The 27,553-nt window shown below is 41.2% G+C and overlaps 2 protein-coding genes and 1 long non-coding RNA gene across 6 annotated transcripts in view; 1 reads left to right on the plus strand and 2 right to left on the minus strand.

Annotated features, from left to right (window-relative positions):
- Window positions 1–376, minus strand: part of LOC123275958 (uncharacterized) — a 94,313-nt gene extending 93,937 nt beyond the window's left edge. For all 3 annotated transcript variants that reach the window (XR_006512135.2, XR_006512137.2, XR_011502637.1), the window contains exon 1: window positions 42–376. This is a non-coding gene — a long non-coding RNA (uncharacterized lncRNA). The remainder of the gene's footprint in view (window positions 1–41) is intronic.
- NUDT4 (nudix hydrolase 4) lies at window positions 325–17,903 on the plus strand. Of its 2 annotated transcripts, none has more exons than XM_044744412.2 (5): window positions 325–1,034; window positions 10,604–10,714; window positions 11,986–12,030; window positions 14,158–14,242; window positions 14,497–17,903. In XM_044744412.2, exons 1-5 carry the CDS (start codon window positions 936–938, stop codon window positions 14,697–14,699), a joined length of 543 nt encoding a protein of 180 aa, XP_044600347.1. In that variant the 5' UTR covers window positions 325–935; the 3' UTR covers window positions 14,700–17,903. The 2 variants fall into 2 exon arrangements, with proteins under 2 accessions (XP_044600347.1, XP_044600341.1); XM_044744406.2 differs by having other exon boundaries at window positions 531–1,034; window positions 14,155–14,242.
- A 5,987-nt stretch (window positions 17,904–23,890) lies between these two features.
- Window positions 23,891–27,553, minus strand: part of UBE2N (ubiquitin conjugating enzyme E2 N) — a 33,963-nt gene continuing 30,300 nt past the window's right edge. The window contains exons 2-4 of the mRNA XM_014841254.3: window positions 25,690–25,936; window positions 25,362–25,502; window positions 23,891–24,629 (exon numbers count right to left, since the gene is read on the minus strand). Of these exons, the coding sequence (XP_014696740.1) occupies window positions 24,589–24,629; window positions 25,362–25,502; window positions 25,690–25,936 (429 nt within the window). The 3' untranslated portion in view covers window positions 23,891–24,588. The remainder of the gene's footprint in view (window positions 24,630–25,361; window positions 25,503–25,689; window positions 25,937–27,553) is intronic.

Consider the following 27,553-nt stretch of genomic DNA (forward strand, 5'->3'; position numbering starts at 1 on the left):
TGGAAAGCAAACAAATAAAACCTCTTAACCATCGTCTTCACCTTTCTAGGCCTTCACTCTCCTCTCTCCCCGTACTGCACGGAAGAATTCTGGACGTGTCTACACAGTCACTGCGGGGCCTCTGCAATCGCTGCCATGCTTCCTGGCATTTCCTGACCAGGGCGCAACTTTGCTGAGGCTGTACCGTGTAGTCAGATCCCCTGTCGTGGAGATGCTATTTCAGGTCCTCATGGGGAAAGTCACGGGATTTACAACCAGGGAGGGAGGGGTTTTTGCCTGTTTCCACTCACTGGCATTTTAGCGGGGCAGAGTCAGGCCGCGCTCGGCGGGAGCCGGAGACCTGCAGCCGCGCCAAACCCGAGCCGCCGGCGCCCGCGGCCCCGCCCCCCTCCCGTCCCCTCCCCTCCCCTCCCGTCCCCTCCCCTCCCCTCCCCTCCCCCGCCGCCGCTGTCCCGCACGCAGGCGCGTTGGCGCGCGCAGAGCGGCGCGCGCGGGGGCGGGGCTTGTGCGGCCCCCTTAAATAAGGGCGGAGAGGGCGGCGCGAAGCCGCCGCGCCGCTGCTGCCCAGTCGGCGTGGGTGTTCGCAACTGTCTCCGCGCGGCGTGAGCCTCGAGCCTCGCTCTTCCCCCGGCGGAGGCGGCGGCAGGAGGGAGCGCAGGCGAGCGGCCGGCGGGCTCCATGGAGAGCGGCGGACGCCCCGGCAGAGGCGGCGCTTGCTCCCTGGCTCCCGGGCTCCAGTGACCCGCGCTCGCGCTCTGCCCTGCGTCGGAGCGGCCGCCGGCTCCCGGACTGACCGGCCTCGCTGCTCGTCCCCGCGCCGCCGCCTCGCCTCCCTGCGCCCCGACTCGCCCTCGCCCCCTCTCTCCGGCGGGGTGGCGGCGGCCGGGCCCCCGCGGCGACGGCTGGAGCAGCAGCGGCAGCAAGAGCCCGCCTCTATGATGAAGTTCAAGCCCAACCAGACGCGGACCTACGACCGCGAGGGCTTCAAGAAGCGGGCGGCGTGCCTGTGCTTCCGGAGCGAGCAGGAGGACGAGGTGAGGGCGGCGGGGCGCCGGGGGTGCGGGCCGGGGCTGGCCGGGCGGGGACGTCCCCTTGCCCGCCCGACCCTCCGTCTGGCCGCGGGGCTGGGAGGGATAGCCCCCTCCCTCCCTCCCTCCCTCCTCCCCGCCCGCCCTCCTTCCCTTCCTTCCTTTTTCTGGGTTGATAGAGGAGACAAAGGGGCTCGCCCAGCCGCCGGGCTCCGCGGGACCGCCGTGAGCGCGGGAGGCCGCCTCCCGCCTGGCGAGGTCCCGGGGCCAATGGGTCGCGCCTAGCGGGAGTCACCATCTTAACACGCGAATTGAGCGCAAAGCCAGATAAACCTTGAGTGTGAACGGAGGAGATGGAAATGGCGTGAGTGTTGCAGCCCAAGCGCTTCTCTGCCTCTGCTACATTTTCCTTCCACGTTACAAGCAGTTTGCGGTTTCGGATTCAATCCGGCATGTTTGTGAAACAGCCAAACAGCCGCCGAGCTTTAACATAAAACCCATTCAGTCTGGTTCGGTCAATTCCACTTTCAAGTGAATGCTTTTAACTCACAAGCACTTGGCATAATTATACTTGCTTTTTATTAAAAAAAAAAAAAAAGGCGTATTCTTTTAAAGTTTTCTGCCTGCAGAAAGATGGTTCATGAAAAATGTGAATAACGCCGGAAGGGGGGAGATGGACAAGAGGTGGGCAAAGTTGCCATTTTCAGACAGTGATCTCTCTCTCTCAGCATATTTATCAAAGCTTCTTTCCTTTGCTGTGTTTGGCTTGACATCTGGAGAGGAGCGGTCTTTCTTGTCTAAGAGTAAGCAGTCTATCTTCTATAATTTACCCATCTGCATTGGGTTGATATTGAAGCCTTTGCGGTTTCCTTGGAGAGCAGTTTTTACTTATTTCAGTTACATTTATTTAATTTGGAAAGGGCTCCCTCTTTTATATTTGCTTAGGGCGATAACAGTTGATTGGTAGCTGATGAAAATCTTTTAGCATCGCCACTCCTAAAGTGATTAGACAGGGAAAAAATTAACGTTCTGAGTTGTGCTGCTCTCACCAACTGTGTCCAATAAAATCCCAGGCTAAAGCTGGAGGTGGGAGTTTAATGGCTTCCTTATTGCTAGTCCCTGTAGTTAGGATGAGTATGATATAGTGTACGCTCAGTGGCTTAGTTGTTCTTACTATGCTAACAAAAATCAAAGTGCTTGAAAAATGGTGCTCTTCAAATTCTTGTTTATTTTTTTAAAAGAAACCAAACGTTTTGTGCTGATTAGTGCTCACTTGGGGGCCTTTAAGTGTTAACCCTAAATCCGGGAGGAGTTTTCAGAAGAAATTGGTCTGTATCTATGGGCTGGGCCTACATGGGAGAGCTAGAAAGTAGAGGGGAAAGGTTTTGAACATTTACAAAGTAACAGAGTCTACAAGCATTAAGTGCATTCTGTGAAAAAAAGATTAGAAGGTCCTTGAGGGAAGGGCCATGGGAGGACAGCAAACTTTGAATATCAAAGAATATAATAGCCAGAAGTGATCCATGAAGGTCAAGGATCTTGTCTGATTGGCTCACGATGGTGTAATCATATTCTTGAGTGCTTACAGTGTAGGGGGCGCTGCCTGAAGACCTTTACATTGCTTACATTTAATCCTCTTAGCGCTGGTTTCAGGTGAGGAGACAGTTGCAGAGCATAAGTACTTTGCCCAAATGACATAATTAGGAAGTGGGAGAGCCAGAATTCAGGATCTGGTTCCTGCTCCTGATGCTGGGCTCTTGGCACAGGGCCCCGCCCATAGCAATTAGGTGCACTCTGTTTGCTGAATGAGTGAGATTTTGTGAGGCTGAGCTTGAAAGCCTTTCTGAAAGTGGTGACTTTGAAGTCTTGCCATAATGTGAACTTGGAATTCAGGCTTTGTAAATACATAAGTTCCTAGGGGGAAATATGGGAAATAGGAGGAAATCAAAGTGATCCGTATTGTGTGAATGGTAAAGCAAAGTCTGAGGAGAGCTTCAGAAATTACTTTAGCAGATAACTGAGTTATTTTTGTGCCTGGAAATTGTTTCCATTGTAATAAATGCAGAATTCCTAGCATCGAGTTCAGTCAACAGACTGGCGCCGTTAGATAAAATGAAGTAAGGAGCAAGATTTGGAGAATTTACCAGAGAAATCCATTACATAAAACTTTGTAAATCTGGTAACCTGTCGGTTGAGAAACCAAGTGAATCACTTGGTTACAGAATGTGCTCTGAAGGAAGATGCTGGCATTCTCTAAAAAATGCACGGCCAACTTTATTAGCTTTTCTTCGCGACGTTCCTTGCTGTAGTTGTGTATAGTCGGGGCTCTTTCTGTTATACGATAATTACAGAACGAAGCCTATTAGTTACTTTCCTGCACATCTTACTGTTTTGCTATGAATTTCTTCCCGCTCTGTTGAAATTCCGTTGCTAGTCTTCCAAGGATAGGATACAAACCAGCCAGAACCCACCTTTCTTTAGCTAATAGGTAAGAAATGTTTCTTCACACCGGATTAGGAACTCCTACATCCTGGTTGGGAGATTTCAATGTGTGCTTTATTTTAGGGTGAAAAGTTTATAGAGTGTAAATTGAAATAAAATAGTAATTGCTATTTGACCCCAAAAAGCTACGCAGTGTTCTGATCTGGCTGTCTCTACTGAAGTGGCCCTTACTTTAGAACAGGTTGTTGTAGGAAAGACAGTTGTTCTAACAGCACAGTCTGTATTCTTTTGGGGGTGGTTTTATGTGTTAACCCATTTTATCTTTTTCTGCCCTCTGAGGTAAATCATAAACATTAGCATTTGTATAGGAAGAAATTGGGCAGCAGAAATAACTTGTCCCAAGGTCATGGAAGCTGCCAGATTGTTTTGAGCCCAAGCCCTTTATTTCTAAGTCTCATGTTCATTTGGTCCTCTTTCCGGCTAGTTATTTCTGTGGGGAACCACCCTTAGTTTTGGCAGTTGGGCTTCCAGACAAGCCCACAAATGAGTTTCCTATAGAGTAGCTGGGATACTGTGCTTGTGCAGTGAAAGAAGACAGTCCATTCACAAAAGGTAACCAAAAACGGATTCCATTGGACATATTTGCGTATACGATACTTTGAACAGGGATGCAAGGATGAGAACTGTCAGCTCCTAAGGACTGTGTTCTGTAGTGGGAGGTTAGACAAATGACTGATACAAAGGGAAATAAAGTAAGATAAAAGTGCCAAGAGGTGCTCCAGGGTTACGATCCAATGTGAGTCATTGGCATTTGGATTTCAGGAAGAGGGAAAGGAAGGACCAAGCATCACAAACGGCATAGGACTTGGGCCTGTGGTCTAGTTGGGCTGCAGCTGAAGATAGCATGGAACAAATAATGACTGCAAAACAGAACACCTTAAATGTAGGGCTAAGGAGCTGCTAGGCAAGAAAGGAACTCTTAGTTTGGAAGAGTGAACTTTCAGATTTTAGATGTGTTCAAGCTTGAGAATGATCTGGCAGCAAAAGAGGATGGAGTGCTAAAGGGATAAATAGAAATGACTTGATCCTGGGTGCAATCCAGGCACAGTTGCCAGTGAGAAACACTGACAGAACAGTCCTAAGAACTGACCACTGCTCTTCCATTTGGACTTAACTGTTCTAATCAGCTTTTAAGCTCCTGAGCCAGGGGCCTCATTCTGCAGCGAGTCAGCTAAACACCGAATGTATATTCCTAAAATGTCTGAGTTCTACAAAATCATGCACTAAAACTAAGACTCGGTGGGAAAAGGAGAGCCTTCATCTGTGCCTGCGGCTCTCCCAGACCTAAGGAAGGGCTTCTTAGAAAAATCCACTCAACCAGCCGCTTCCTTCAAGGGAAATCTCTTCTGTAGAATTCGACTCTGTTTTTCTTTTCGAGCCTTGATCTATCACCAGAGATTTCTCTAATTATATAAAAGCTTGCCCCATCACTTCAAAACTGACACGCTAGGAGAACACATCGCCATCAACCCAACTTATCATTATTGACATGCGTCTCTCAAATCTGATGTAATCTAATTTGGGTTAAACACATTTTCACAGAGTGAGCTGTTATTTCTGATCCTCCTATAGCACTGTGCCTCTATAGTCCAAAAAGTAGTACAAATTTATTTAGTAATAGCAGTAGGTAGCTCATTAGTGGATGTAATAACCATTCTTGTAACTTAGGCTCTTTTAAGATGTCTCTGCATGGCGAGTGTTCCTAATATGCTGTTGGCCCAAATGCCTGTGAAACAGTTAACTATGGTAGAGGTAGTTTTCACGATTGTTGCTATCCTGGTTCGTGAGGATGGGAAGAAAGAACCACCCCAGAACATCTTCTAAATAGCTACAATTCACAACATAAAGCTCCTCATTCTTAGATTTAGGATCACTTGAGAGCTTCTCTGAATAGCTTTGTCTTTTCCGGGAGAGTGTGGTAATTTGTAGTGACTGGCTGTTCCCAGAGGCACGTCATGACTGGGAGCAGTTAGAGGGCTAAAAGCTGAAAGACAAAAGCAGTTTGGGGACTGGCAATCCCACATTCCTCCAGCCTCTGGAGGCATCGCTGCATCACGCAGGCCTTGAGCAGCACTGTTCAGTTTACATGCTTTGACACATCCCCAGTGAGGAGGACTTGCCGGGTGATAATAGATCGTTCCAATTCACAGACGAACCTTCATCTGGTGAGGCTCAGGGCTAGCTCCGAGTTGGCCACTGTCATGACACTATTGCTGCTTAAAGTGAGAAATACTTCTATTCCAAATGCATAAAGCATTAGGTTTCTAAGAAAAAGACAGGTGTGAGAAATGACTTCTCGGCAATGCCAGGTGAACGGTGTTCTCTTCCGATGACTGCTCACTGCACGGGGAGAGGGCTGCGGTTGGCCCGGGTAGTGGGAGGAAGGCTTCTGTGAAGGTGGGCAGGTTGCACTGAGGAAGAAATGTTCTCACCCCCTAACAGCATTGGCTTGGGGTTTGAGTGTGATTCAAGTCTAATTCTGCAACCTGGTGGGTTGACTAGCTTCCTTTTTATAAATCTTTCCTTTGCTCTCAGCTCTGTCTTGTCTGTAAGGTTGAATGTCGACTTTCATCTCTGTCATCTTGTTGGACACACAAAATCCAATATAACTAGAATAGTTGAAAAGAAATTTAAAATGACCATGTATGGATCTGTCAGCTGTTGGTGTAGCCTCTTACTACACTTTTATAACCTGTCTTTGTTACTTCGGTAATACCATTTTTAGAGCATTAGTTAGCATGCTAAAGCTATGGGATAGATCTAGTAGATTGGGGATGTTATAGAAGTGTTTAGATGGTTTTGCAGGCGAGAGGGGATATTGAATAGTAATGCTTTGTGGTGGGTTCTATAGGTTTAGATTATTCCAGTGTGTACAGGGGGTTTTCATCGTCCTTGTCTCTGCTTCTGGTATTCAGATTCATTTCTTCTACCCTGGAGACCTATGCCATAGTTCTGTCTACTCTTGTCTATGGAGTGCTTGCTCTTTCTTAATCACCACACACGAATGTGGCCTTGACCTCATTTGAACTCCAAATGAAGTACTCAAGATGAGTAGGCAAGTACTTAATGGAACACATTGGTTTTCAAATCTGTACTGTCGCTCAAAGGCTCACTGTCAAATCTCTTAAGCTGGTAGTTTAGATGCCAATCATTTCTCTTTTTTTCAAGCTTTTTTTTTTTGATGAGGAAGATTGGCCTTGAGCTAACATCTGTTGCCAATCTTCCTCTTTTTTGTTTCCCCTCCCTAAAGCCCCAGTACACAGTTGTATATCCTAGTTGTAGGTCATTCTACTTTTCTGTGGGATGCCACCACACCATGGCTTGATGAGCAGTGCATAGGTCCATGCCCAGGATCTGAACTGGTGAACCCCAGGCCGCTGAAGTGGAGCACGCAAACTTAACCATTCAGCCACGGGGCCAGCCCCACCAATCATTTCTATACTACAGGTATTAATTACTCATTTAAACTGATCATTTTGGGGAAAGATACATTTGAAGGAAGTTAATGGCTTAATGAGATTTAATCATTTTGGAATGTCAAGGGACTCTTGTATGATGAGTCTTGATTTAAGCTAAATCATTTGTCCAAAGTTTATAGAATTGCTTTTGTAAGGCTTTCCAAAAAGTAATTTATGAAGGGAGATGTTGAACCATGCAGGGGTTCCATTCACTGACTTTTAGAAGAGAAGTTTAGTCATATGTTAATGATGTCCTGTAGATAAATATTTGGTTTTAAATAGGAAGCTTAAGTGTTAGTTCAGAAAAGCAGAGAAAGACCATAGTAATGAGTTATTCAACATTACTAACCTTATGTAATTTAGCTTTTAAAGACTATTTTGGACAAATGGGAACATAATAGTCATTGACCTACATACATGACACTGAATTTCATTTTTTAAAGACTCTACATTATGAATATCGATATAGTTTCAAAACTCCCTATTTGCTAAATAAGGATGTACTTTCTCGGAGGCTAGCCACCTGCACCATCTGTCCCATTATGAAGGTAATCAAGAAAGTTGCTTAGAGAGCACAGAATCGTGTAGTAAGAATTTTATCCAGGCAACAGCAACCAGATTATCCCTGACCCATGCTTTAGTGACCAGGAAACGAGGCCTCTAACTCTGCAGTCAGGATGGTTACTGTTCCTATAGTTCCTGTTTCCTTTTCCTTTTTCTTTGTTTTTATGATCCTTTAAGATTGGTACCTGACCTAACATCTGTTGCCAGTCTTCTTTTTTGCTTGTTTTTCTTCTCCCCAAAGCCCCCCAATACATAGATGTATATTCTAGTTGTGGGTCCTTCTGGTTGTGGCATGTGGGACGCCACCTCAGTGTGGCCTGATGAGTGGTGCCATGTCCACACCCAGGATCCGAACCGGCGAAATCCTTGGGCCGCCAAATTGGAGCATGCGAACTTAACCACTCAGCCATGGGGTCAGCCCACCTTTTTTTTAATTTAAAGCTTCAGTGCATAGTTGGGTATCCTAGTTGTTAGTTTCAGTTCTCTCTGCGAGCTGCCGCCACAGTATGACAACTGACAGATGGGGTGTGGCTCCAGGACTGGGAAACAAACCTGGGCGACGGTGGTGAGAGTGCAGAATCTTAACCGCTAGATCACCAGGGCTGGCTCTCCTTTTCCCTTGATGCAAGATATAATGCTTTTGTACCTTGAACATTTTTGTTTTAACTTAAAAACTTACATTCACTTGCCAGCCTTTGAATACCATAGATCCTCGGTAAGCTTCTTTTGTGAATAATATACAAAGGTGAAATCTAGTTTGCAGTTTGACTCTGTTTAAAGTGAATTTGAGCTTAGAGACTCTTGCAAACCCTTCCTGGATTTTTTAAATTTCCTTTTTCCCGTCTTTTATAGTAGTCTCATCCATACTTAATTTTATAGCAGTTTTTAATAACCCACCTTTAATGAATCTTTGCAGAGTATTTCTGATAATTCCTTTCTGCCCTTATTTCATCAACTCTCAGTAATTATAAAACAAGTACAACTGGCAAAATATAGAGAACAAGTCTAATTCCTGGTAAGCTGATTAACTCAAATGGTGGGAGAGCAGAAGAGCTAGTCATGGCCAACAGTGAGTGCTTAAGCCAGGATCTGAGATACTTAATACTCATTAACACGCAACAATCCTACAAGGAGAGTTACTTCTTTTTCCAGAGGAAGAAACTGACACATTGAAAGGTAGACTATTAGCCTGTCATTAGCCCCCTGCATCAAGCGATAAAGCACATCTTGGTTATGCTCTGTACAGTTACCAACACCTTCAAGTTCAAACCTTTTTCCAGTTCTTGCCAGATTTGCTTATTCTGGCTGTTTTGTTTCTAATTTTGATACATAAGTCCTATTTGCTAATACTTAAGAAGGCTTAAATTTAAGGCTGTCTTACATTTCATTTTACCAAAATTGCTATACTTGGACTTGGTGGTACCCTCAATGTCAGCCATTAGTATTTTAGCCAAGGCTTTGTCAAGTCTTCAGGGTGGTACTTTACGGGGCTTTCTCTGTATTTGCCGCTGTTCAGCCGGTTCCTCACTTGAAGGAAGGATGCTGGTGGAAGCAGCAGAGTCCTACCCAGATCAAGGACAAGGAAGCAATGCTCAGACTCTTGAACGTTCATTGACTCTAACTCGACGTGTTAGAGGTTTGAGGGAAAGGGAAGTGTTGCTCAACTACTTACTGTCAGCCTGGAATTTTCCAGTTGGGAAAGGTTGAGTTCCTGGCAGCTTCCTCAGGGAGCAGGTGAATCCTGTGAACTCTTCAGGGCCAGCAGTTCTCTGGCGGTAGGGAGGGAGCTGGGCAGATAGAACTTCTGCCGTGCATGTCAGAAAACCAGGACCCACACTGGAGAGAAAACTTGGCTCCAAACTGATGCATTTATCTGCTGCCTTTACCTTTACTTACAGGCATATACAAAGGTAATTTTGCAAACAGTTTTGTTCAGGTTGGTTAAGACACTTGTTACCTTCATAAATGTCATTTGGTTATTTATCATAGCCTTTGGGGGAGGTTAATTTTAACCTAACCCACAATATTTGTTTCAGGTACTGTTAAAATAGTGAACCTCTAGAATACTCTGTGCTAATATAGTTAGTTTGTTTCTTTAAAAGTGTTTTCACATTTCAAGCTTAATACTCTTGTTGATCAGGGTCTGCAGACTTTTCCTGTAAGGGTCAGATAATATTTTAGGCTTTGCAGGTCCTACAGTCTGTCGCAGCTACCCAGCTCTGCTTTTGTAGCATGAGAGCAGCCATAGACAACATGTAAAATGAATGAGTGTGACTGGATTCTCATGAAATTTTATTTATGAAGACTGAAATTTGGCTTTCATAGAATTTAAAAATATAAAAACTATCTTTAGCTCACAGACTGTCCAAAAACAGGCAGTGGGCTAAAGCTTGCCAGCCCTCTTCCAGATCACAAATTATAGCTGCCTCTTTTCAAAATGGAGCAACTTTTGCTCATTCATATAGGTTTGGAATATGGAGGGTGCCTCTTTCCACCTAATCATAATTATAAAAATAACAAGAACTCTCCATGTTCCCAGCATTGGCTTTACATGAATTTTCCCATTCCTTTGTCACAGTGCCTCTTGTCTTCTACGTATTCTTACATTTTATAGGTGAAGGAACAGTGACCTCCCTGAAGTCACATGTCCTTAAATTTGGAAGAATAGTAAGATTCTGTGTCTAAAGAATAACAGACGTGACCACAAGCCTCAGTGCATACAGCTCTGGGGCTTAGTAAACCAAGTCTCTGCTTTTCTCCTTTGTTAGCATCCAAGAATTGGAGAATTGTACTAACTGAACCTGGTAGTTTAAATGACTTCGTGAGGTATAGAATCATTTAGTAATGTGATCATGTTCTTGTTGAATTCGGAATTCAGAAAGACAGCGTTTACAAAGGCTGTGCACTGCTTTTTTGTGGTGTAACGTGTACCCCTAATAATGTTAATGGGTTAATCTAGAAGAGATTTACTCCTTGTAAGGGCTTGAGAATGCTGCTTACATCCATAGTGCTTCTTCGGCTGGGAGTGTACGGTCGTGGTCTGTCTTGCAGGTGCTGTTGGTGAGCAGCAGTCGGTACCCAGACCAATGGATCGTCCCAGGCGGAGGCATGGAGCCCGAGGAGGAGCCTGGTGGTGCCGCGGTGAGGGAGGTCTATGAAGAGGTGAGAGGAGGAGGAGTTCGTTGGTTCTCCTTTCACACAGACGGTATTTGGGGGGTTTACAGGAACGGTCTTCTGCATGAGGTTCAAACAAGGCACTTTGCTACATACACTCAGGAGAAGGCAAGAAGACAAAGCAGGTCACATGGGTGCTTTTTTGTTCTCTAATTCAACATTTTTAAGCATGTGACAATAGCATTTTGCTAAACAGATATTTTTTCTACCTGGTAAAATAGAGCTAAAATCAATGTGGAAGTCCCCCAGAATTGTGTAACATGTAATTGTGTAACAGACCAGTAAGTCTGATTGGTGATCAATATATAGCAAGACGATGGCCTTGCCCGAGAGCCAGGTTAGTATTACACTGAGCAAGAATGTACAGAGACATTACTCATGTGCTGTAATTCTTATTCAGATGAATAAGAAGCAGATTGTTTTTCTTTTACTTGTTTTGTCTGAAAGCTCAGTAGAATGTGGCGTGCACTCATGTGCACGGAAGCACACGTGGCCTGCTTATCTTCCTACAGCTGATGATGCAGAGCTCGCTTCTACTCAAGAGGCAAAACAGCATAGATTAATGCCATGAAAAGCTACTGAGCAGCAGTTACGGTAGGAGTGAAGCAAATGCTGTAGCTCTCATTGGGCCTTGGCGTGTAGTCGGCGAGGTTTCAAGGCGATGGGTCTTGAAGGGAGAGCGGCCTCCTCAGGGAAGAACACATTCTAGATAGAGGAGACAGCATGCACCAATCTGTTAGTTTGCAGTCTGGATTTGAATGGGGCCCACACTGAAGTTCCGGTCAGTGTGTCACATGCTTGCTAAAAGTATGAGGACTGAGTAGAAGGGCAGCATGGAGAGAGAATTTTACTTCCTGAGCCGGTGACAACAGGAGAGAGACGCGCCTTCAGGTAAGAAGAGGGAAGGGCATTTACTTTATCAGTTCATAGAGAAAAGTTCATTTTCATTCATAAAGCTTGTCCCAAATTGGTAGGAAGTCTAATTTTTGGTTAGTCCTTGCCATTTCTTATAAAATAAATGACAATAAATCTGATGAACAGGAAGTTGCATGTGGAACAAATGAAGCCGTATTTTATAGCAAGCCACAGGTTGCAAATCTTGGCACAGCCACAAAAAACTTCACAGAAGCAGGCTTGGTGTGGGAAGGCCTAGGCCGATGGTGTTTAGATTCAAAAATCGAAATAGCCAGAAAATAACTTTCATACAAATTTTTTTATGAAAAGGTAAAAATTTTTACATTTCATCTTTTTTTTAATAGGCTGGAGTCAAAGGAAAATTAGGCAGACTCCTGGGCATATTTGAGGTGAGTTATAAAAGTAATTCTCAGCTTGCTGGTAATAGGATTAATGATTGATTCCTTCCTAACCTGCCAGATTATCTGGCAGCAACCTGAACTAGATATTCCTCTAAAACTATCAGTAGGCAAGTAAGTCATAAGGATTAGGAGGGAGGGAAGTAAAAGTTAACTTTCCTATACCATCAGTTTTATGCAGCATTATTACAGTAACAATCACTTCTATATGACAATACAGTGGAGTTGATATAGAAAGACATCTCTTGGTTCACTGTATACTGTGCAGGTAGACTTCTTAGGAGGTGCAGTATCCTCAACATCATCTAAGGGCTTGGCTCTCTTGTGGATACTGTCTGGAAATGTACCCTTTGCCTTCAGCACATAACATTCAATGACATACATGACTATCCTTAAAGGACTCATGGGGACACAAAACTCAGATACATAGAATAGATGTTAAAAGCACAGAATCCTCTTCTGTGTAATCCCTTATTACTAAAGGTAGAAAGGAATTTGTGGGGAGGGAATTTGAAGTGATATATATACTATGGAAGGTAGGGAGAAACCAAGTCAGGTCATGGAGACCCAGGCTATTCTCAAATGGGTGTTCATCTAAGATTTAGACCAGATACATGGTACACCAAACACACTGACATTTTTTACAAGATATTATTTAAGGGTTGTCTCAGTCCTGGTAGAGCCATATAAAATTTTGTTTTTAAGCCTTTTTTTTACAAGAATTCAGGAAAAGATCTGTACAGCACTTGGTAGAATTGATGATTCCCACAACACTATAGTAATTGTAAGAGTAAAGTTCTTAAGGTACTGTCACACTTTTCCAGAATTCCGCCCTTGCTTTCCCCAGTTAAAGAGCACCATCTCCTGGTTAAACTGAAAAACGTGTCGAGGGTTTTCCGTCAGTGTAGCCACAGTACAAATAGCATATCTGTCAGTATGCTGACAAGATTTTTGAAGAAAACTTCTCACGTTACAAATAAAGCTTATATAACACAAGAAGGTGATAGTGTTATGTGCTTTACAAATCCTATTTAAATTTTATAGAGTCTGAACAGAATATAGTAATCAATGTTACTTTCCTTTAGAGAATATAAGAAAATTAGAAATATCCTGCTCGCTCACTGTGGTGATTTCAGTCAACATAGCATAATAAATGTATCGATGTTCCAGGCATAGAGATAAGACAACAGATTTGTAAAAATAATGAACAATAATGTTTTGAGTGAGAGATGCCTCTAACTTGTTGCTGTTCTCATTCCTTCCCAAAGACGTAATACACTGTTTGAATGAGTGGATTACTCAGGTTATTTGTGGTGGAAAAAATCAGGGCAATTATGTGTAGTCTTAGACTACAGCAAACAAGGCTAATTTTAACCGAGACGATGGCAGGCGTCTTCATCTCAAGGCCTGCTTGTGTTTGATTTTGAACACAGACACAAGACTAGGTGGCAGTGTTAATATGGGTAAAAACCGAGTTTGAACATACTAGGACTAAAATGTCATATTCCAGAAATGGACTAACCCAGGTATTGTCAACCTTGGCTATGCATAGTTCATCTGGAAGCTTTTAAAATATCAATACTGAGGCCTCATCTCAGATGGACTGAATTGGTGTCTCTTAAAAAACCATTCATCTGGGTGATAGAATGGACAGCCAAGGTTGAGAAGCCCCAGGCTAGGTTATAGGGCTGTGCTTTGTGTTATAAACTCTCAGAGACATGTTCTAAAGGAACTGGGGATGTGGTTCTGCAGAGGTCCTGAGAGAAGCATCATGTTGGAAGGCTATCAGGATTAGCCCTAGAGAATAGAACCTAGACTAAAACGACAGGAATGCAGTTCTTTTAAAATAGATTCCATTCCAGTCTTAAGATTTTCTTTATGAAAATTACTTGTCTAATGGACAGAAATCAAAGTGCTAAAAGTTTAGTATTGGGATTTAAATGTTTCATCTTACAAAAACTCACTTCTGTGCTGGATTATACAACCGTGCATACTTGCGTATGTTGGCAGAGACACTAGGCTACTGCAGCAGTATGCCACAACTGAGTTTTCCCCTCAAAAATGTGTACATGGCCAACTCCTGTAGATTGAAATGCTTTTCTTTTTATATTCAAGCAGAACCAAGACCGAAAGCACAGGACATATGTTTATGTTCTTACTGTCACTGAAATATTAGAAGATTGGGAAGATTCTGTTAATATAGGTACGTTCTCTTTTCTTCTATCTGAATTCTCTTAATTCAAATACTGCATCCTTGTATCCAATTTCATGTTCAAGGGACGATCAATGTTATCTACACATTTGAATTATCTTAAAATTCTTCCCCAATATATCATCATCTAAGCCATTCCAAAAAGTAATTATTCGTGGGGGAGGAGTGAGGGGCATTGTTAACAGGATATGGCTTTTTAAAGTTGACTTTATTGTACAGTGACCAATGTCATTACTATTTTCTAGGAAGGAAGAGAGAGTGGTTCAAAGTTGAAGATGCTATCAAAGTTCTCCAGTGTCATAAGCCTGTACATGCAGAGTATCTGGAAAAACTAAAGCTGGGTTGTTCTCCATCCAATGGCAATTCCACTGTCCCTTCCCTTCCAGATAATAACACCTTGTTTGTAACTGCTGCACAGACCCCTGGGTTGCCATCTAGTATCAGATAGAGGGGGCTGGGAGCATCTCCCCCACCATGTGCCACCTCACGGGGAGAGGCTTCTTTACTTTCCTTGGCAAACATCTGAATGACGCTTGCAAACTGTCTGAATTTGCCCTGCAGGATTTTCAAACAATTTGCATGTTTTTCAGATGATTTCAAATCTTTTTTTTTTTAAAGTGTAAAATATTTTAATAAGCCAAAGCCATGTGGAATTTTTTTTAGATGCCTTAACTGTGCCCCCTGCCCCACCCCCCCCATGTTATTTTGTCATTTTTTTCAGTGTTTTGTCCATTCGACATCAGTCTGTGGTTTTCGTCAGATCAACTTACTTGTGGGTACATTTTCCCCCTAAATTGGTCTCTCATTCACAGCATTAACGTATTCAACAAATCCTGTTGTGGGAATTTACGAAGATCCTGATATTAAAGAAATCCACCCATCCAAAAACTTATTTCATAGGATCACAATTTTAATTCATAAATTCCAGATTTGGACTCTTTCTGTATGGGTCAGTAACTATTTTGACAAAGGACTCAATTTGCTGTTTTTAGGAATTTGTCAACTCATTTGTCTCAATTTTCACAACTAGTATTATTGTCACTAGCTACCTGATATGGCAAATTCCCCTATAACTCAATAGTCCTTTAACATAAAGTTCAACTCTCGGAGTTGGTGATTTTTAGGGAGGTATTGTAAGCAAAATGCATGAAGCAAATACATATCATGAAAACTGTATTCATGGGATTTGAGTTAGCATGTTTGTCAGTTCCCTTTATCAATAATCTCTCTTTACATAGAATACCTGAGAACCGTATTTCCCTCAATGTAAATTCCTTTTACAAATGTACTTTGTTTTTGAGTTTAGTGACACCTCTTCAGTTAAACTTGCTGGTTACCGATAACCACAGGATTGTAGTCTAGCCTCAAATGCCAGTCAGGGGTGACTGCGTCAACGATTGAGTAAAAGGGCCTTTTGCTGTTCAGCTGTTACAGACCTAGATTGTTAGGGCACCACAGAATGTCTCATCTTATATAGGTTGTCAAGAGGTACCAGTTGTCATATAACTTTTGGGGCACTGGAACATCCCTGAACTAAGAATTATTTTGTCTCATACTTGTTTTTATACTCAAAATCAAGAATCCCATCTAAAATACATAGGTACCTTCTCTGAAACTCCTGGACTTCCCCAACCAGGTCAGAAATGAGGTGGGAGGAAAACCCTTTGAAAAAGATGTGGGGTGGGACGAGGGAAAGATCATCCTACACATAGACATTTGCCTCCTGTAGCCATTGTCCCTGGTGAGTACAGAGTAGACAATAAGTATAGGTATACCTCTCTTCTACAAATTGTTAATCTCTAAAAAGACAATTGCTGCTAAAAATAGTGCTGTTACACTTGAGGAAAATGGGTGCCACTGTTTTGAAAAGGAGATCCTGTGCCATAAATGCAGCTGAATAGAAACATTAGTTCACAAATTAATGCTGTCAAAAGAATGAGTAAAGTAGAAAAACTTTTAACCAATGACATTTCATTCTAAATTATGTAGTGTGATCAAACATGGTCATCAGAACTTGTATATTTTTCTTTGTACAGAGGTTATGTATTCTGGGTGTTTTTTAAAAAGGAAACATTTTAAATCCCACAGACTGACACTTTGTATCAACCTTCAATGGACTAAGATTTTTTCTCAGTAATCTCTGAAGTTTCTTTAAATTATATACTTAACAGAGAAACTGGATAGTTTTTGTATATAAGACTGTGTCCACCTGAAATGCTGTCACAAGTATGGGGAGGGGGGGTTATCTTGTACATGATATTTTTAGAGGTAATAATGCATGAACTTATTTTATAAACTCTTGGACTATGTATTTGACATGTAAAATAATGTACAGTATTAATGTCAGCCATCTCTTAAAAATGAGCCTATAAATATTGTTGTATAATTTCCTTTGGTCAGAAACGTTTGGACTAAGTAGTGCCACTGGGGTCAGGATTTTCTTCAGTGCCATTTAGCTAACCACCTGTCTTTAGTCTATGCAACTAGCAAAAATCTGTATAATGCAGAAAGACACTTTACAGTTGTCACACTTTAAATTTCACACGAGGAGTTCTTCACTATTCTTCTGGAACCTAGTCTAGCAAAATTAGAGGAAGGGCCCTAAAGAGATTTCTGTTAAGAAAAAAAGCCTACACTTCAGGCTCAACAGCTCCATCTACCACAGATAACAGTGTCTACTGTCTCAACCCTCAGTTTACAGTGCTGGGACTGTCATTTGTGTGGGGTAGTTGGATAAAATTGGGCAGCTAAATTTCTCAGTCCCCGAGTGCCTCCTAAATAAAAAAAATAGTTTATAAATGGACTCACAGATACAAAGTAGCAGCTATCCTGCATGTTTGTTGTTGGGTTTTGTGGACAGGTGAACATGCATTCAGGCTTCGGTGGCTCACACAGTTGCACAGAGCAGCACACCTGCAGCAGGGTGATTGTTGTGTACATCTTACATTGCTTTGCATGGTCTCCTTTGAGATAATCAGTGTAAGAATTTTGACTTTTTTTTTTATATTTGGAAACATCAAATAAAAATGGAAATAAATTATCTTTTTTTTTTTTAAACACCACCATCCAAGAGAAAAATTGTGTGGATTCCATAGTAACAGCTTTACTGTTCTCCCATTGATGGTTATATGCAATTGGAGTTAACTTGGTTAAAAGGAACTGTTCACTAGTAGGGTGTCACCATAACTCTCCCAATGGATATTTTCCATCTTCTTAGACACCAGTCTGTTCTTATTTACTGCTATTCCCCCACCCTAATGGAGTTTTGTTAGAATTATTCTAATCATTTTCAAGAGCTCTTGCCTTATTCTATAAGCACTTTGTTGTAATATGTTGCAGATACTTTCTACACTACCATCACTTTAATTATTGCAGCTCTTTAAAAGGGTGGTGAGGCACCCTGCCCGCAGCTGTATTTCCCCAAAGTAGTGTTTACCCAAGACCAACTTTAGAATCCTCATGTAAAAGTTGTATTCAATCTCATTTAGTTTTTGTTTATGATTGCTAAATTGGGGGGGAAAGAGCTTGGCATTTTCCAGTGTTTTCTTCACATTGGAATACAAGAATTCTCTTTAAGCAGAATTTTGTAGACAAAGTGACACAGTACTAATTAAACACTAGTTGAGTTTATTAAAGTATAATTTTTAATGAGTTGGCTATAGCTGGAATGTTGCTGTGTAGCTGATTCTGTCTAGAAGTTTCCAACACTGTCTCATAACTTCTCAATACAATGTTACCAGTAACTGCACAATGATAGGCATCTCCTTTGTGCCCAGCATCAGTGATACAGCACAGAGCGAATTTCCACCCTCCAGGAGCTTATGTTCTAGTGGAGTAGAGATAAGTGGCTTTTCTGGGTGTTGATTTATACATAAGTTCCTAAAATGTCTTTCAGGGTGTTACAGCAATTTTTTATACAGACCTACATGAACCATCTGTAAAAGCAAAATTTTATTTAAAAATATCCCCCACCAAAGACTTAGCAGCGTTTTACATGGAGCTATAGAGCAAAAGTCAGGTTGAAAATGATCTCATTCCTGGTGCTACTTTCTCTCCCTCTTATTTTCACTACTTTCCTGACTAGTGCCATTGGCTAAATTCCAGCAGCAGGCCCATCATTATAGCAAAGATCCAGATTTACTCAAAGGCTCCGTGTCTTTTTGCCAGAAACTAGTATTAAATTCCTTTACTTTGATATGATTTCAGCTAATTCTGATCCTAAAAGTTACTCTTCCCAATATGTGGAATATTGCCCTCTGGATATCACATTATCTGATTATTAAACACCAGTGCCAGACTTTTTAACTTTTACTCAAATTCACTCCTTAGTGAAATAAAAATATTTGGTCATTTGGGGTGAGCCTGGTGGCGTGGTGGTTGAGTTTGCGTGCTCCGCTTTGGTGGCCTGGGGCTTGCAGGTTCAGATCCCGGGCGTGGACCTGCACACCGCTCATCAAGCCATGCTGAGGTGGTATCCCAAATACAAAATAGAAGATGGGCACAGATGTCAGCTCAGGGACAATCCTCCTCACAAAAAACTCCCAAAGTTTGGCCATGAATGTATATCAAGAACCTTAAAAATAAACATCTTTTGATCAAGTAATTACGCTAGGAATCCAACTAACCTCCAGGAATGTGAACACGATTTATGTAGCAACATAAGGCAACTGAAATGGTGATACAAGGAAAATGGCAGGCCCACAAGGGTATATCCATATAATGGAGCATTATACAGACATACATGCCACAACTAGAATGTGCAACCATGTACTGGGTGGATTTGGGGAGAAAAAGTAGAAAAAGGACTGGCAACAGTTGTTGGCTCAGGTGCCAATCTTTAAAACAACAAAACAAAACAGTGCATATAACCCTTTCACCCAACAATTCCACTGCTGGGAATCTAGCCAACAAATAATTTGACAAGCTGCACAATTGAAATATGGTCAGAGATGTGTACTGTAGAATTTATAAAACTGGCATCAATTTAAATGTACAAATAAGGGAGATATCATCTATTCAACATAATATATGGCTACTAAAGACAGGTGCTGCCACAGGTGGGGGTCCTTTCAATAATGCTGACTGGAAAAAGTAGCCGACTATGTAACATTATCTGTTACAAGTCACTTTTTAAAGAGCCTGTACAGATTTTAGATTTTTTAAAACGTGTATAATTTTAATTTTAAAATGAACATTCTGAGAAATTTTCAATGTGAAAATGTTCAGTAATCTTTTACATGAAAAAATTGGGCTTGATAAATGCTCGATCTGTACCTACCTCTTATTAGAATACGCATATAAACATCAAAGCAGAGAAAGGGAACCTGCACCACAAATCTTTGCTGTAATTATTACTGGGGTAACAGCAATGTATCAGTCCTTAAGTGGGGGAGGAGAAGAGGCATAGCATTTGGTTCTAACCTAAGAGCAGTGAGCGAGCAATCACTGCGGTGGGGAGGGTGGGGGGCACTCAGGCGACAGGCCAAAGCTAGCCCCCAGGCTGTTTCTGCACAGCCCACAAGCTTAGGATGTTTTTCACATTTTTAGTGGTTGGAAAAAAACACTTTGTGACATGTGAAAATTAAAGTTTTATCAGAGCACAGCATGCTCATTCATTTAAAATTGTCTGGATGCTTTCTCATTACAATGGCAGAGTTGAGTAATTGAGACAAATCCATGGCCTGCAAAGCCCCAAATATTTAATGTTTTAGAAGGAAAAAACAGATTGCAAGAATTTAGCCCTACTCCCTTCGATACTCAGTCCTAATGCTTCCTGCCAAAACTTAAAGGAAACAGCACCAAGGTCAAATCTAGTGGAACTGCCCTATCACGTCTAAGCTGCTTTTGACAGGTCTGAGTAAGTCTTGAGTAGTCTGCTCTTGAACTTAAGGCAGAATACTTTGTATACTTGCTAGGTTATACTGAAACTGAAGGATTACTGGGATTTATTAATCTAGATCAGAGAACTATTTCAAAAGGCGTCACATAGTGGGTGAGAACGGATCAGGAGTATGTAAAAAGGAAAGACACTAGTTACTGTACATGGTAGCACCATGAGATTATCAATCTTTTTCTAATTTCTAAAACACTTGTCACAGATACAAATGATTAGCAGAGGAGAAATGTTAAAGCTCCTTAAGAGCACTATAAAATGTATTTTTACAAGATAATGGGATTTCAGTTGTTGCTCTGCTACAAGAGACAATAAACAAAGTCTAAATATTCAGGAAACTACTATATGCTTCTATAATCAACCAGAATCTGAAACAATTACATCAAGTCAGAAGAGGCTCGGCTCGGAAGCAAGTCCACTTCACACACTTGAAACGCCACATGGACGCACGTATGGAATGAGGTTAGCTGAAGGGTGGCAAAGATGAGCCTGGCTCGAAGACGGAGGACCCAAACTCTTCACGCTGAGTTTTACATTTACCGGGAAAAACTTTAGTCCAACTCCCAGTTTTGCAGCCAATGGAAACTAGCCCAATTTGTAACATAAAGCCGCAGCAAAGCCAACCCTTGGAACAAATCCTCCCAATTTTCAACCTCAATGATAAAACGGAAATAATTGCAGGGGATATAGTTAAGGAAAGAGACAAAGTATCACCAGTTTGGGTGGTGGATTATAGATTTTTATTCTTTATATTTCTTTCAAGTTATTACATTCAACAGGTTTTGCTTTTGTGATCAAGTCATTTAAAAAATAAACCCCTGATATAATTCCTTAAACTAAGCAGCATGCTAAATAGCTAAATGAAATGTTGCCCTGGCCCCAAAATACATTATTCCAATGAAATATTACATTTTTCTTAAATAAACTGATGAATTAGCTACCCTATAATCATGGCATTTTCTTTTTTTTTTCTTTTGGCCCGTTTTTCTAGATAAGGCTATATTTTTAAACGTTTGCTACTGCAACTAACAAAAACTGAAGTGGCCAGAGTAGCCAGAAGATTCCTGAACCATCAAATAGAAAAATAAAGCCAATTCCTATCATTCCCATGACACCATTTAGTTCCATTTAACTGAAATTGTGTTTGTCTTGTAGGATCCCAGATTTCCTTCCCCACACTGAGAGTAACAGTGCTAAACCATAGCACCTGTGGCTTTTATATACTGATTTGTATTTAACTTTATTTTAAAATGCTTCTGAAATTTTGTATGAAAAGTATGTTCTTGGTCTAGAGCAGGGTTTAAGTTCTACATACTTCGGATCTAACATTAAGATCTTATTAGGCAGCTTCTGAGAGGACCAAGAATAACCAATGTGGAAGCAAATCACAGCAAAGTCGACTACAACAAAATTAAAAAATCAAATTTAAAACATAAAGCTCCTATCAATGCGTCAGGATTTCAGAAAAGCTCCCAGAGGGGCAGAGTTTTCAGGAAGCCACTTATCAATATATTCAGATTCTTTTCCTCTGGCCCACGGCTTTGCACATGCTGTTCTCCCTGCCTGGAGGTGTTCATCTGGCTTGAAACCAGAAGAGCAGCCTCTCCCAAGTACTTCCTTCCCTTCTCCAACACCAAGGTGCAACTGCTGTTTGTCCATGCCCCCTCCCTCATTAGAGTAGAAGGTCCACAAGGGAAAGCCCCAAGGGTTTCATTTACCTAATCATCGCCAACTAGTAGGGTGTTGGGCACATATTAAACACTTTTATTTGTCAACTAAATTAACTGTTTCCTTAAGCATAGGAGTTACAAAGTCAAAGGCTTACAAGGGAACAGGATAGGACTACACAAAGGAGCTGGGACGGGACTCTAGGCACCTGGAGAGTCACTGGATAAGAGGAGAGCAACCAGCTCCAGTCTGAGTGGCTGCTCCTCAGCTCCTCCCAGCAGGGGCCATGCACTGAGGTGGGTCATATCCACTGTTGCTAGATCTTCAGATCATTCATGTGACCAGAATTCTGGATTTTCATGTGAATCTCCCAATTTTTAAAAACACTGGCATTGAATTCAAAATGTTTTGACCAACCACACTGTGTGGGCCAAGGAAAACAGGCCCAGAAGCTAGATGTAGCTGCCAGTTTTCAAACTCTACCTTGGCCTCTCCCAGAGCCCCTTAAATCCTAAGAAGGCTCAGTCATCACACTGGCTCTTGATTCATCTCATTGGTTGAGAAAGCAAGTCTCATTAGAACAATGGGGACTCTTATCAAAGATACAAAGAAAAAAAAATGATGCCATGAAATTAGGAATCCATACATTTGAAATGAAAACAGTGAGTTATTCCATTTCAGTACTCCATAACTCACAGACTTAGCGGACATCAGAGTCCTATTTTATACAGAGTTTTATAGTGCAACAGATATAAATCTGGAATTTTATAACTTATAAATCACTATGTGATACTAGCTAGCATCATGAGCAGTGCTGCCTGCAATAAATAAAGTTGATCTCTACTTAACTGCTTGAGTGTTCATTCTTTCTGGCCCCAGAATGAAACTCAGTTTCCTTATTTGCAAAATGCCCTCTAAACAGCCCAAGAATTGTTATAAATGACAACTGCTGTTAATAGTTTTAAAATTTACAATATTAGGGTTATGAACAATTTTATTCTGAATTAAACTAACATTTGTTTCCAAGCAATGCATTAATCTGTATATCAGGATACCAGTTACCAGTCATCAAAAACTTTTGTATGTTGAAAATGTAATTTTAATAGATAATTCTTCATCTTACATAGGAGCACAATAAAATACACCACATTCTGAAGAAACTCCAGAAGTTACGAGAGGAAGAGTGGGGATGATTCAGATGGGCTACAATATCCATTACCTTAAACTGCAAGAGACAAAGGTTCCAACCCACAGGTTAACATTTACATACTTATGATTGGCTACATTGATGACTTAAAAATAACAAGAATCAGGAATTAGATATGGCGAGGGTTGGGAAAGAACAGTTTTGTGGGGGGAGGAACTCTGTCAATGCAAAAAAATTACTGAATATCAAATTAAAGAATAAAAGGAGCTCCCACAGCAAACACTAGAGTGATGAAAGGAAGAGTCATTAACTGAGGACCTGATGCTCTCCAAGAAGAAACCTTTCTGATGACACTTATGCAAGCTGGTTGCCTGAGATTTGCTCATCAGGTCTGTAAGGAAGATTCATAAATGCCTCAGCAAACCCCAAATGATCATCAGATTGGTGTTTCCTAATAACACACGTCACGGTCACACATGAAGTTTTCAGACAAAAACTAAGGAGAAGGTCAAAACCCAAATGCCAGACAAAAATGTGGCACAACACGTGAAAGTCCTACACAAAGTCAGTCACAACTGCTGCTTTGCTGTGACTCTCCTGTACAGTAATTTTCAAATATTGTGGCAAGACATCAATGACAGTCTAATCAGACAACACAAACACATTTATTTCAAATTTCTAGGAGGTAAAAAAATGTCAGACACTGATGCTTTATGCATGCTCAGGGCCAGCTTATAAATACTCCATTCAGTGATATCTTCACACAAATTTGCATCAGTGAAAAGAAACTGGCAAAATCCACCTCTTGCCATTCAATTTGTCAGATGGTGAAGACCAAAACACAATGTTCCATCAGTATTAATTTTTAAATACGATTGTCACATTGGGAAAATGAAATAAACACAGTAAAATAAACTGTACAAAGGCAAAGTAGAATAACAAAAAATATTTTACTAAAACATAAGATTTACAGAAGTTTCCAGACAAGCCATACAAAATGGTCACAAGCTTTTTCTTGAAGGGAGGATTCTACACTTGACAGCAAAGTCACAATATTATTAGTGAGGGCTGTGATGTTTGTTTAATGTTCCCATTTTGGTTCAAACAATCAAGCTTGTCCATCTACAGCGTCTAAATAAAGTTAGACTTGGCTAGAGAGCATACTCTAAAGAACTGGTTAGCTGCTTTTAACCAATGCAATTAGATCACCATAAAAAGGGGGAAAGGAGCCCATTAAATTAAAATAAAACTACCTCCCCCCCTCAAAAAAAATAATAATAAAATAAAGAAAACCACCCACACCCCTGCAGCTAACCCTGACAACTACGTCATTCACAGTGCTTTATACTTAAACCATGATGGGGAAAATGAATAAAAGCAGAGATGGGCCACTGCTTTTAAACGTTTCGCAACAATCCAGATGATACTTCTAGCCTCTGCTCATGCTTTGCAACAGTGAATCAGGACAAGACATAGATTTGCTAATGTGCATTTAATCACCAAAGGACTGAAGATGTCTGGGCTTTTATTCTGTAATGTTTCTAAGACTGTGTCCATTAAATGCAAACAAAAAAGGAAGAAGTCTTGGCAGAACAGGAGAAGTGATGCACACTTGATGATCAGATCGATTTAAATATTATTCATGGCATATAGCCTAGTCCATGCTCTAGCTGTAGACAAAAACAAACAGGAATCATTATTTTACTTAGTTGAATATGTTACTTTCCAAACTCCATAAAAAAGTAAACAAACACTATTAAGTTAATTATTGAAATGTCATGCTGTAATCTCTTAATGCCATTTTCCATAGTCTGTATCAGGGCAGAAAGACCGTCTGTCTATACCATGTCTAATTACCAAAACACTACAATGGAATTCAGAAGTTCTATAAAATCCAACAAGATCAAGAGCTGTCTTTTTTGTCTGCTTCATTTCTAGATATATAATGCTCCCTACTAATTGTGTTAAAATCTGTAGCAGGAAGAAGTTTATTGATTTCAAACTCCCTAGCCATACACTGATACACAGTTAAATTTAATCAAACTGCAAAAACAGCCTAAAAGAGTTCAAAAGTTTCCCATTACCATTACATACTGCTAGATGAATAACAGACACTCAGTATTTGTTAAATCAGATGTAGTTAAACAAGAGTTCAAGATCTCCCAATTACAGGAGCTCTATAATTGTCTTTAAATTTGGGGGTCAGGTAGCAGGCCGTAAGATGAAGCTTGAATATGTTTTGTTAAGAGGTATGTACATACTTTATAAGCAGGATCTGATTTATTCTTTTTAATATTTTTTAATTTTTCTTGTTAAGACCCTAAAAATTTTTTTAAAGGTAATACAAATGTTTTAAAAAGTGGGAGCGCTGTAAGGGAGAAGGAATATTAAATATTAAATACCTGTTTCTATGGCTTGGGCTTCGTTGGTCTTCCACTGCTCCGCTACATCATTTGCTAACGGGTCATCTGGATTGGGAGCACTTAACAAAGCCTGGATCGATAGCAGAACCGTGCGGATCTGCAGTGCTGGGGACCACTTATCTACGAAGGCAACAGGCCCAGAACGATCAAGCATGAAGAAACAGTGCCAGAACTGCTGCATCTCCCTCCCACAGACCTCTGTGGTCTTTATACAAGGCAAGATTACAATGTTCAGATTCTCAACATGGAATGCTTAAGAGAAAAAGGAGAAATCTCAATAGCACATAATGATTAAGATAACACTTACCTTTCAAAATATCTAAACATATTCTTCCCAACTTGTCTACATTAGGATGATAAATTTTGGTCATGAAACGTACTTTAGGGGCTGCCATCGGGTATTCTTCTGGAAGGAATAGTTCAAGTTTAAAAGTCCCTCCCTCAAAGGGGGAATCCTGGGGGCCAGCAATGACCACATGAAAATAACGGGCGTTGCTCTCATCTGGTTCTGCTTTAATGCCGGGAACTGGTTCTGCCAGCAAACGCTGGGTTTCCTACAACAGAAAAACATAATGCATTTGTCAGACAAATGTCATTTTGCTAAACACTAAAATAAAAATTAGAAAGTTCATCTCGGAATTGGACATAAAAGAACCTTTCTAATCCCCCAATGGGTTTTTATTTAATAGTTTATAAAACGCAAAGTTCAGAGAAAAGACCCCTTAAATAATCACAATCAACTGAATGAAACTGCAAGTAAATACTGATGACCCATCATAAACATTACAGTGACAAATGTCTACAAATATGTTGATAATAAAATTAGGTTAACGAAACTGATTTTATACTCAAGGAAACGAAAACAAAAGCACGAGGATTACTACGTAGGTAAGGCAACTTGCCCTGTTTAAACTCTACCAAAACTCAGCTGTTTAAAAAAGTAAAGTTAGTTTTCAAAGCCACTAAAAATCTCCCCTCTGAAAAATATAACAGAAGGAAGGACGAGTGCCTAGGCACCTAAACAGGGCTAGAGAAATACATACAGGCATGCTGTTTAATCTCTAAAATTGACAATAAACTTCAAAGAGACCCTTACTGCCCTTCAACAATCATATCATCAGTTATCTCTTCCATCTTTTTCCCTCTCTCCTAAATAACTGTAACATTCTTCCTCCTCTCTCTTCAAACCTCTAACATCTCCATTCTCATCCTCACTTTTGGCTGATGACTCTGCTTTCTATTTCATGAGAAAACAGAAACTTCCTTAAGTTCCCAATGTAGCATTTGTACACCTATCTGCATCTGTGCGCCCACATGTTCCATCACTATGAAGGAATGACTGTCACTCTAGGCTAATGCCGACCTCTCCTTTTGAGCGCTAGGCCTTATCTCCTCCTCACCTACTCAAGGACATTGCTCTAGCATCTCTCTCCTCTCCTGAATCATCAGTTTTCCCGTCTTTATTGGATCTTTCCCCAAACTGTATATACTTGCTATAATTTCTCCCAATAAGAGAAGAAAATGACCTTGACCCGACTCTTTCCTGCCAGCTACTGCCCCATTGCTTTGCTCCTCTATGAAAGTTATCTGTACATGCTTGTCTCCAATTTCTCTCCTCCCCTCCTATCTTGAACACAACTCTCCAATCAGGCTCTAGCTACTAACCTGCTTGTTGATGTCACCAGTGGTTCCTACACAGTTAAATCAAATGGCCAATGCTTAATCTTCATCTTACTTGATCTAAATGCAACATCCTACCCCGCTGGTCTGCCCTCCTCCTTGCAAGGCTTCATCCCTATCTCCCCAACACTGAAGTCTGCCAGGGCTCTGTCCTAGGACTTCTTTCTGTCTGCATACTTGCAGAGTGATCTCATCTAGTCCACTGAATTTAAATACTAACTATACTCTGTATATGCTGAAGCCTCCCCAGATTCATATCTAGCACAGATCTCTCCCCTGTCTATAACTGCTTGTTCAACAGCTCCTCTTGAACGTCTAATAAGCACCCCAAACTTAGCAGGACCTTCCCTACCCTCAACCTGCTCTTCCCCCAAAGCCTTCCTCATGTGAGTTAACCATAAATCCATCCTTCCAGTTCACCATCTTTTCCTTCTTACCTGACACATTTAACCTGATGAGCAAATTTTGTTGGCTTGAACTCGAAATCTACC

The sequence above is a fragment of the Equus asinus genome, chromosome 4 (assembly GCF_041296235.1).
Source record: "Equus asinus isolate D_3611 breed Donkey chromosome 4, EquAss-T2T_v2, whole genome shotgun sequence".
NCBI lineage: Eukaryota > Metazoa > Chordata > Mammalia > Perissodactyla > Equidae > Equus > Equus asinus.

What these genes read in the sequence shown, in the direction of transcription:
- NUDT4 (XM_044744406.2), top strand. Translation starts at nt 936, where the DNA reads ATGATGAAGTTCAAGCCCAACCAGACGCGGACCTACGACCGCGAGGGC. An exon ending in GACTCCTGGGCATATTTGAG is followed by an intron (nt 12,031 to 14,154) that starts GTGAGTTATAAA and finishes TTTATATTCAAG; the next exon opens with CAGAACCAAGACCGAAAGCA. An exon ending in GGAAGATTCTGTTAATATAG is followed by an intron (nt 14,243 to 14,496) that starts GTACGTTCTCTT and finishes ACTATTTTCTAG; the next exon opens with GAAGGAAGAGAGAGTGGTTC.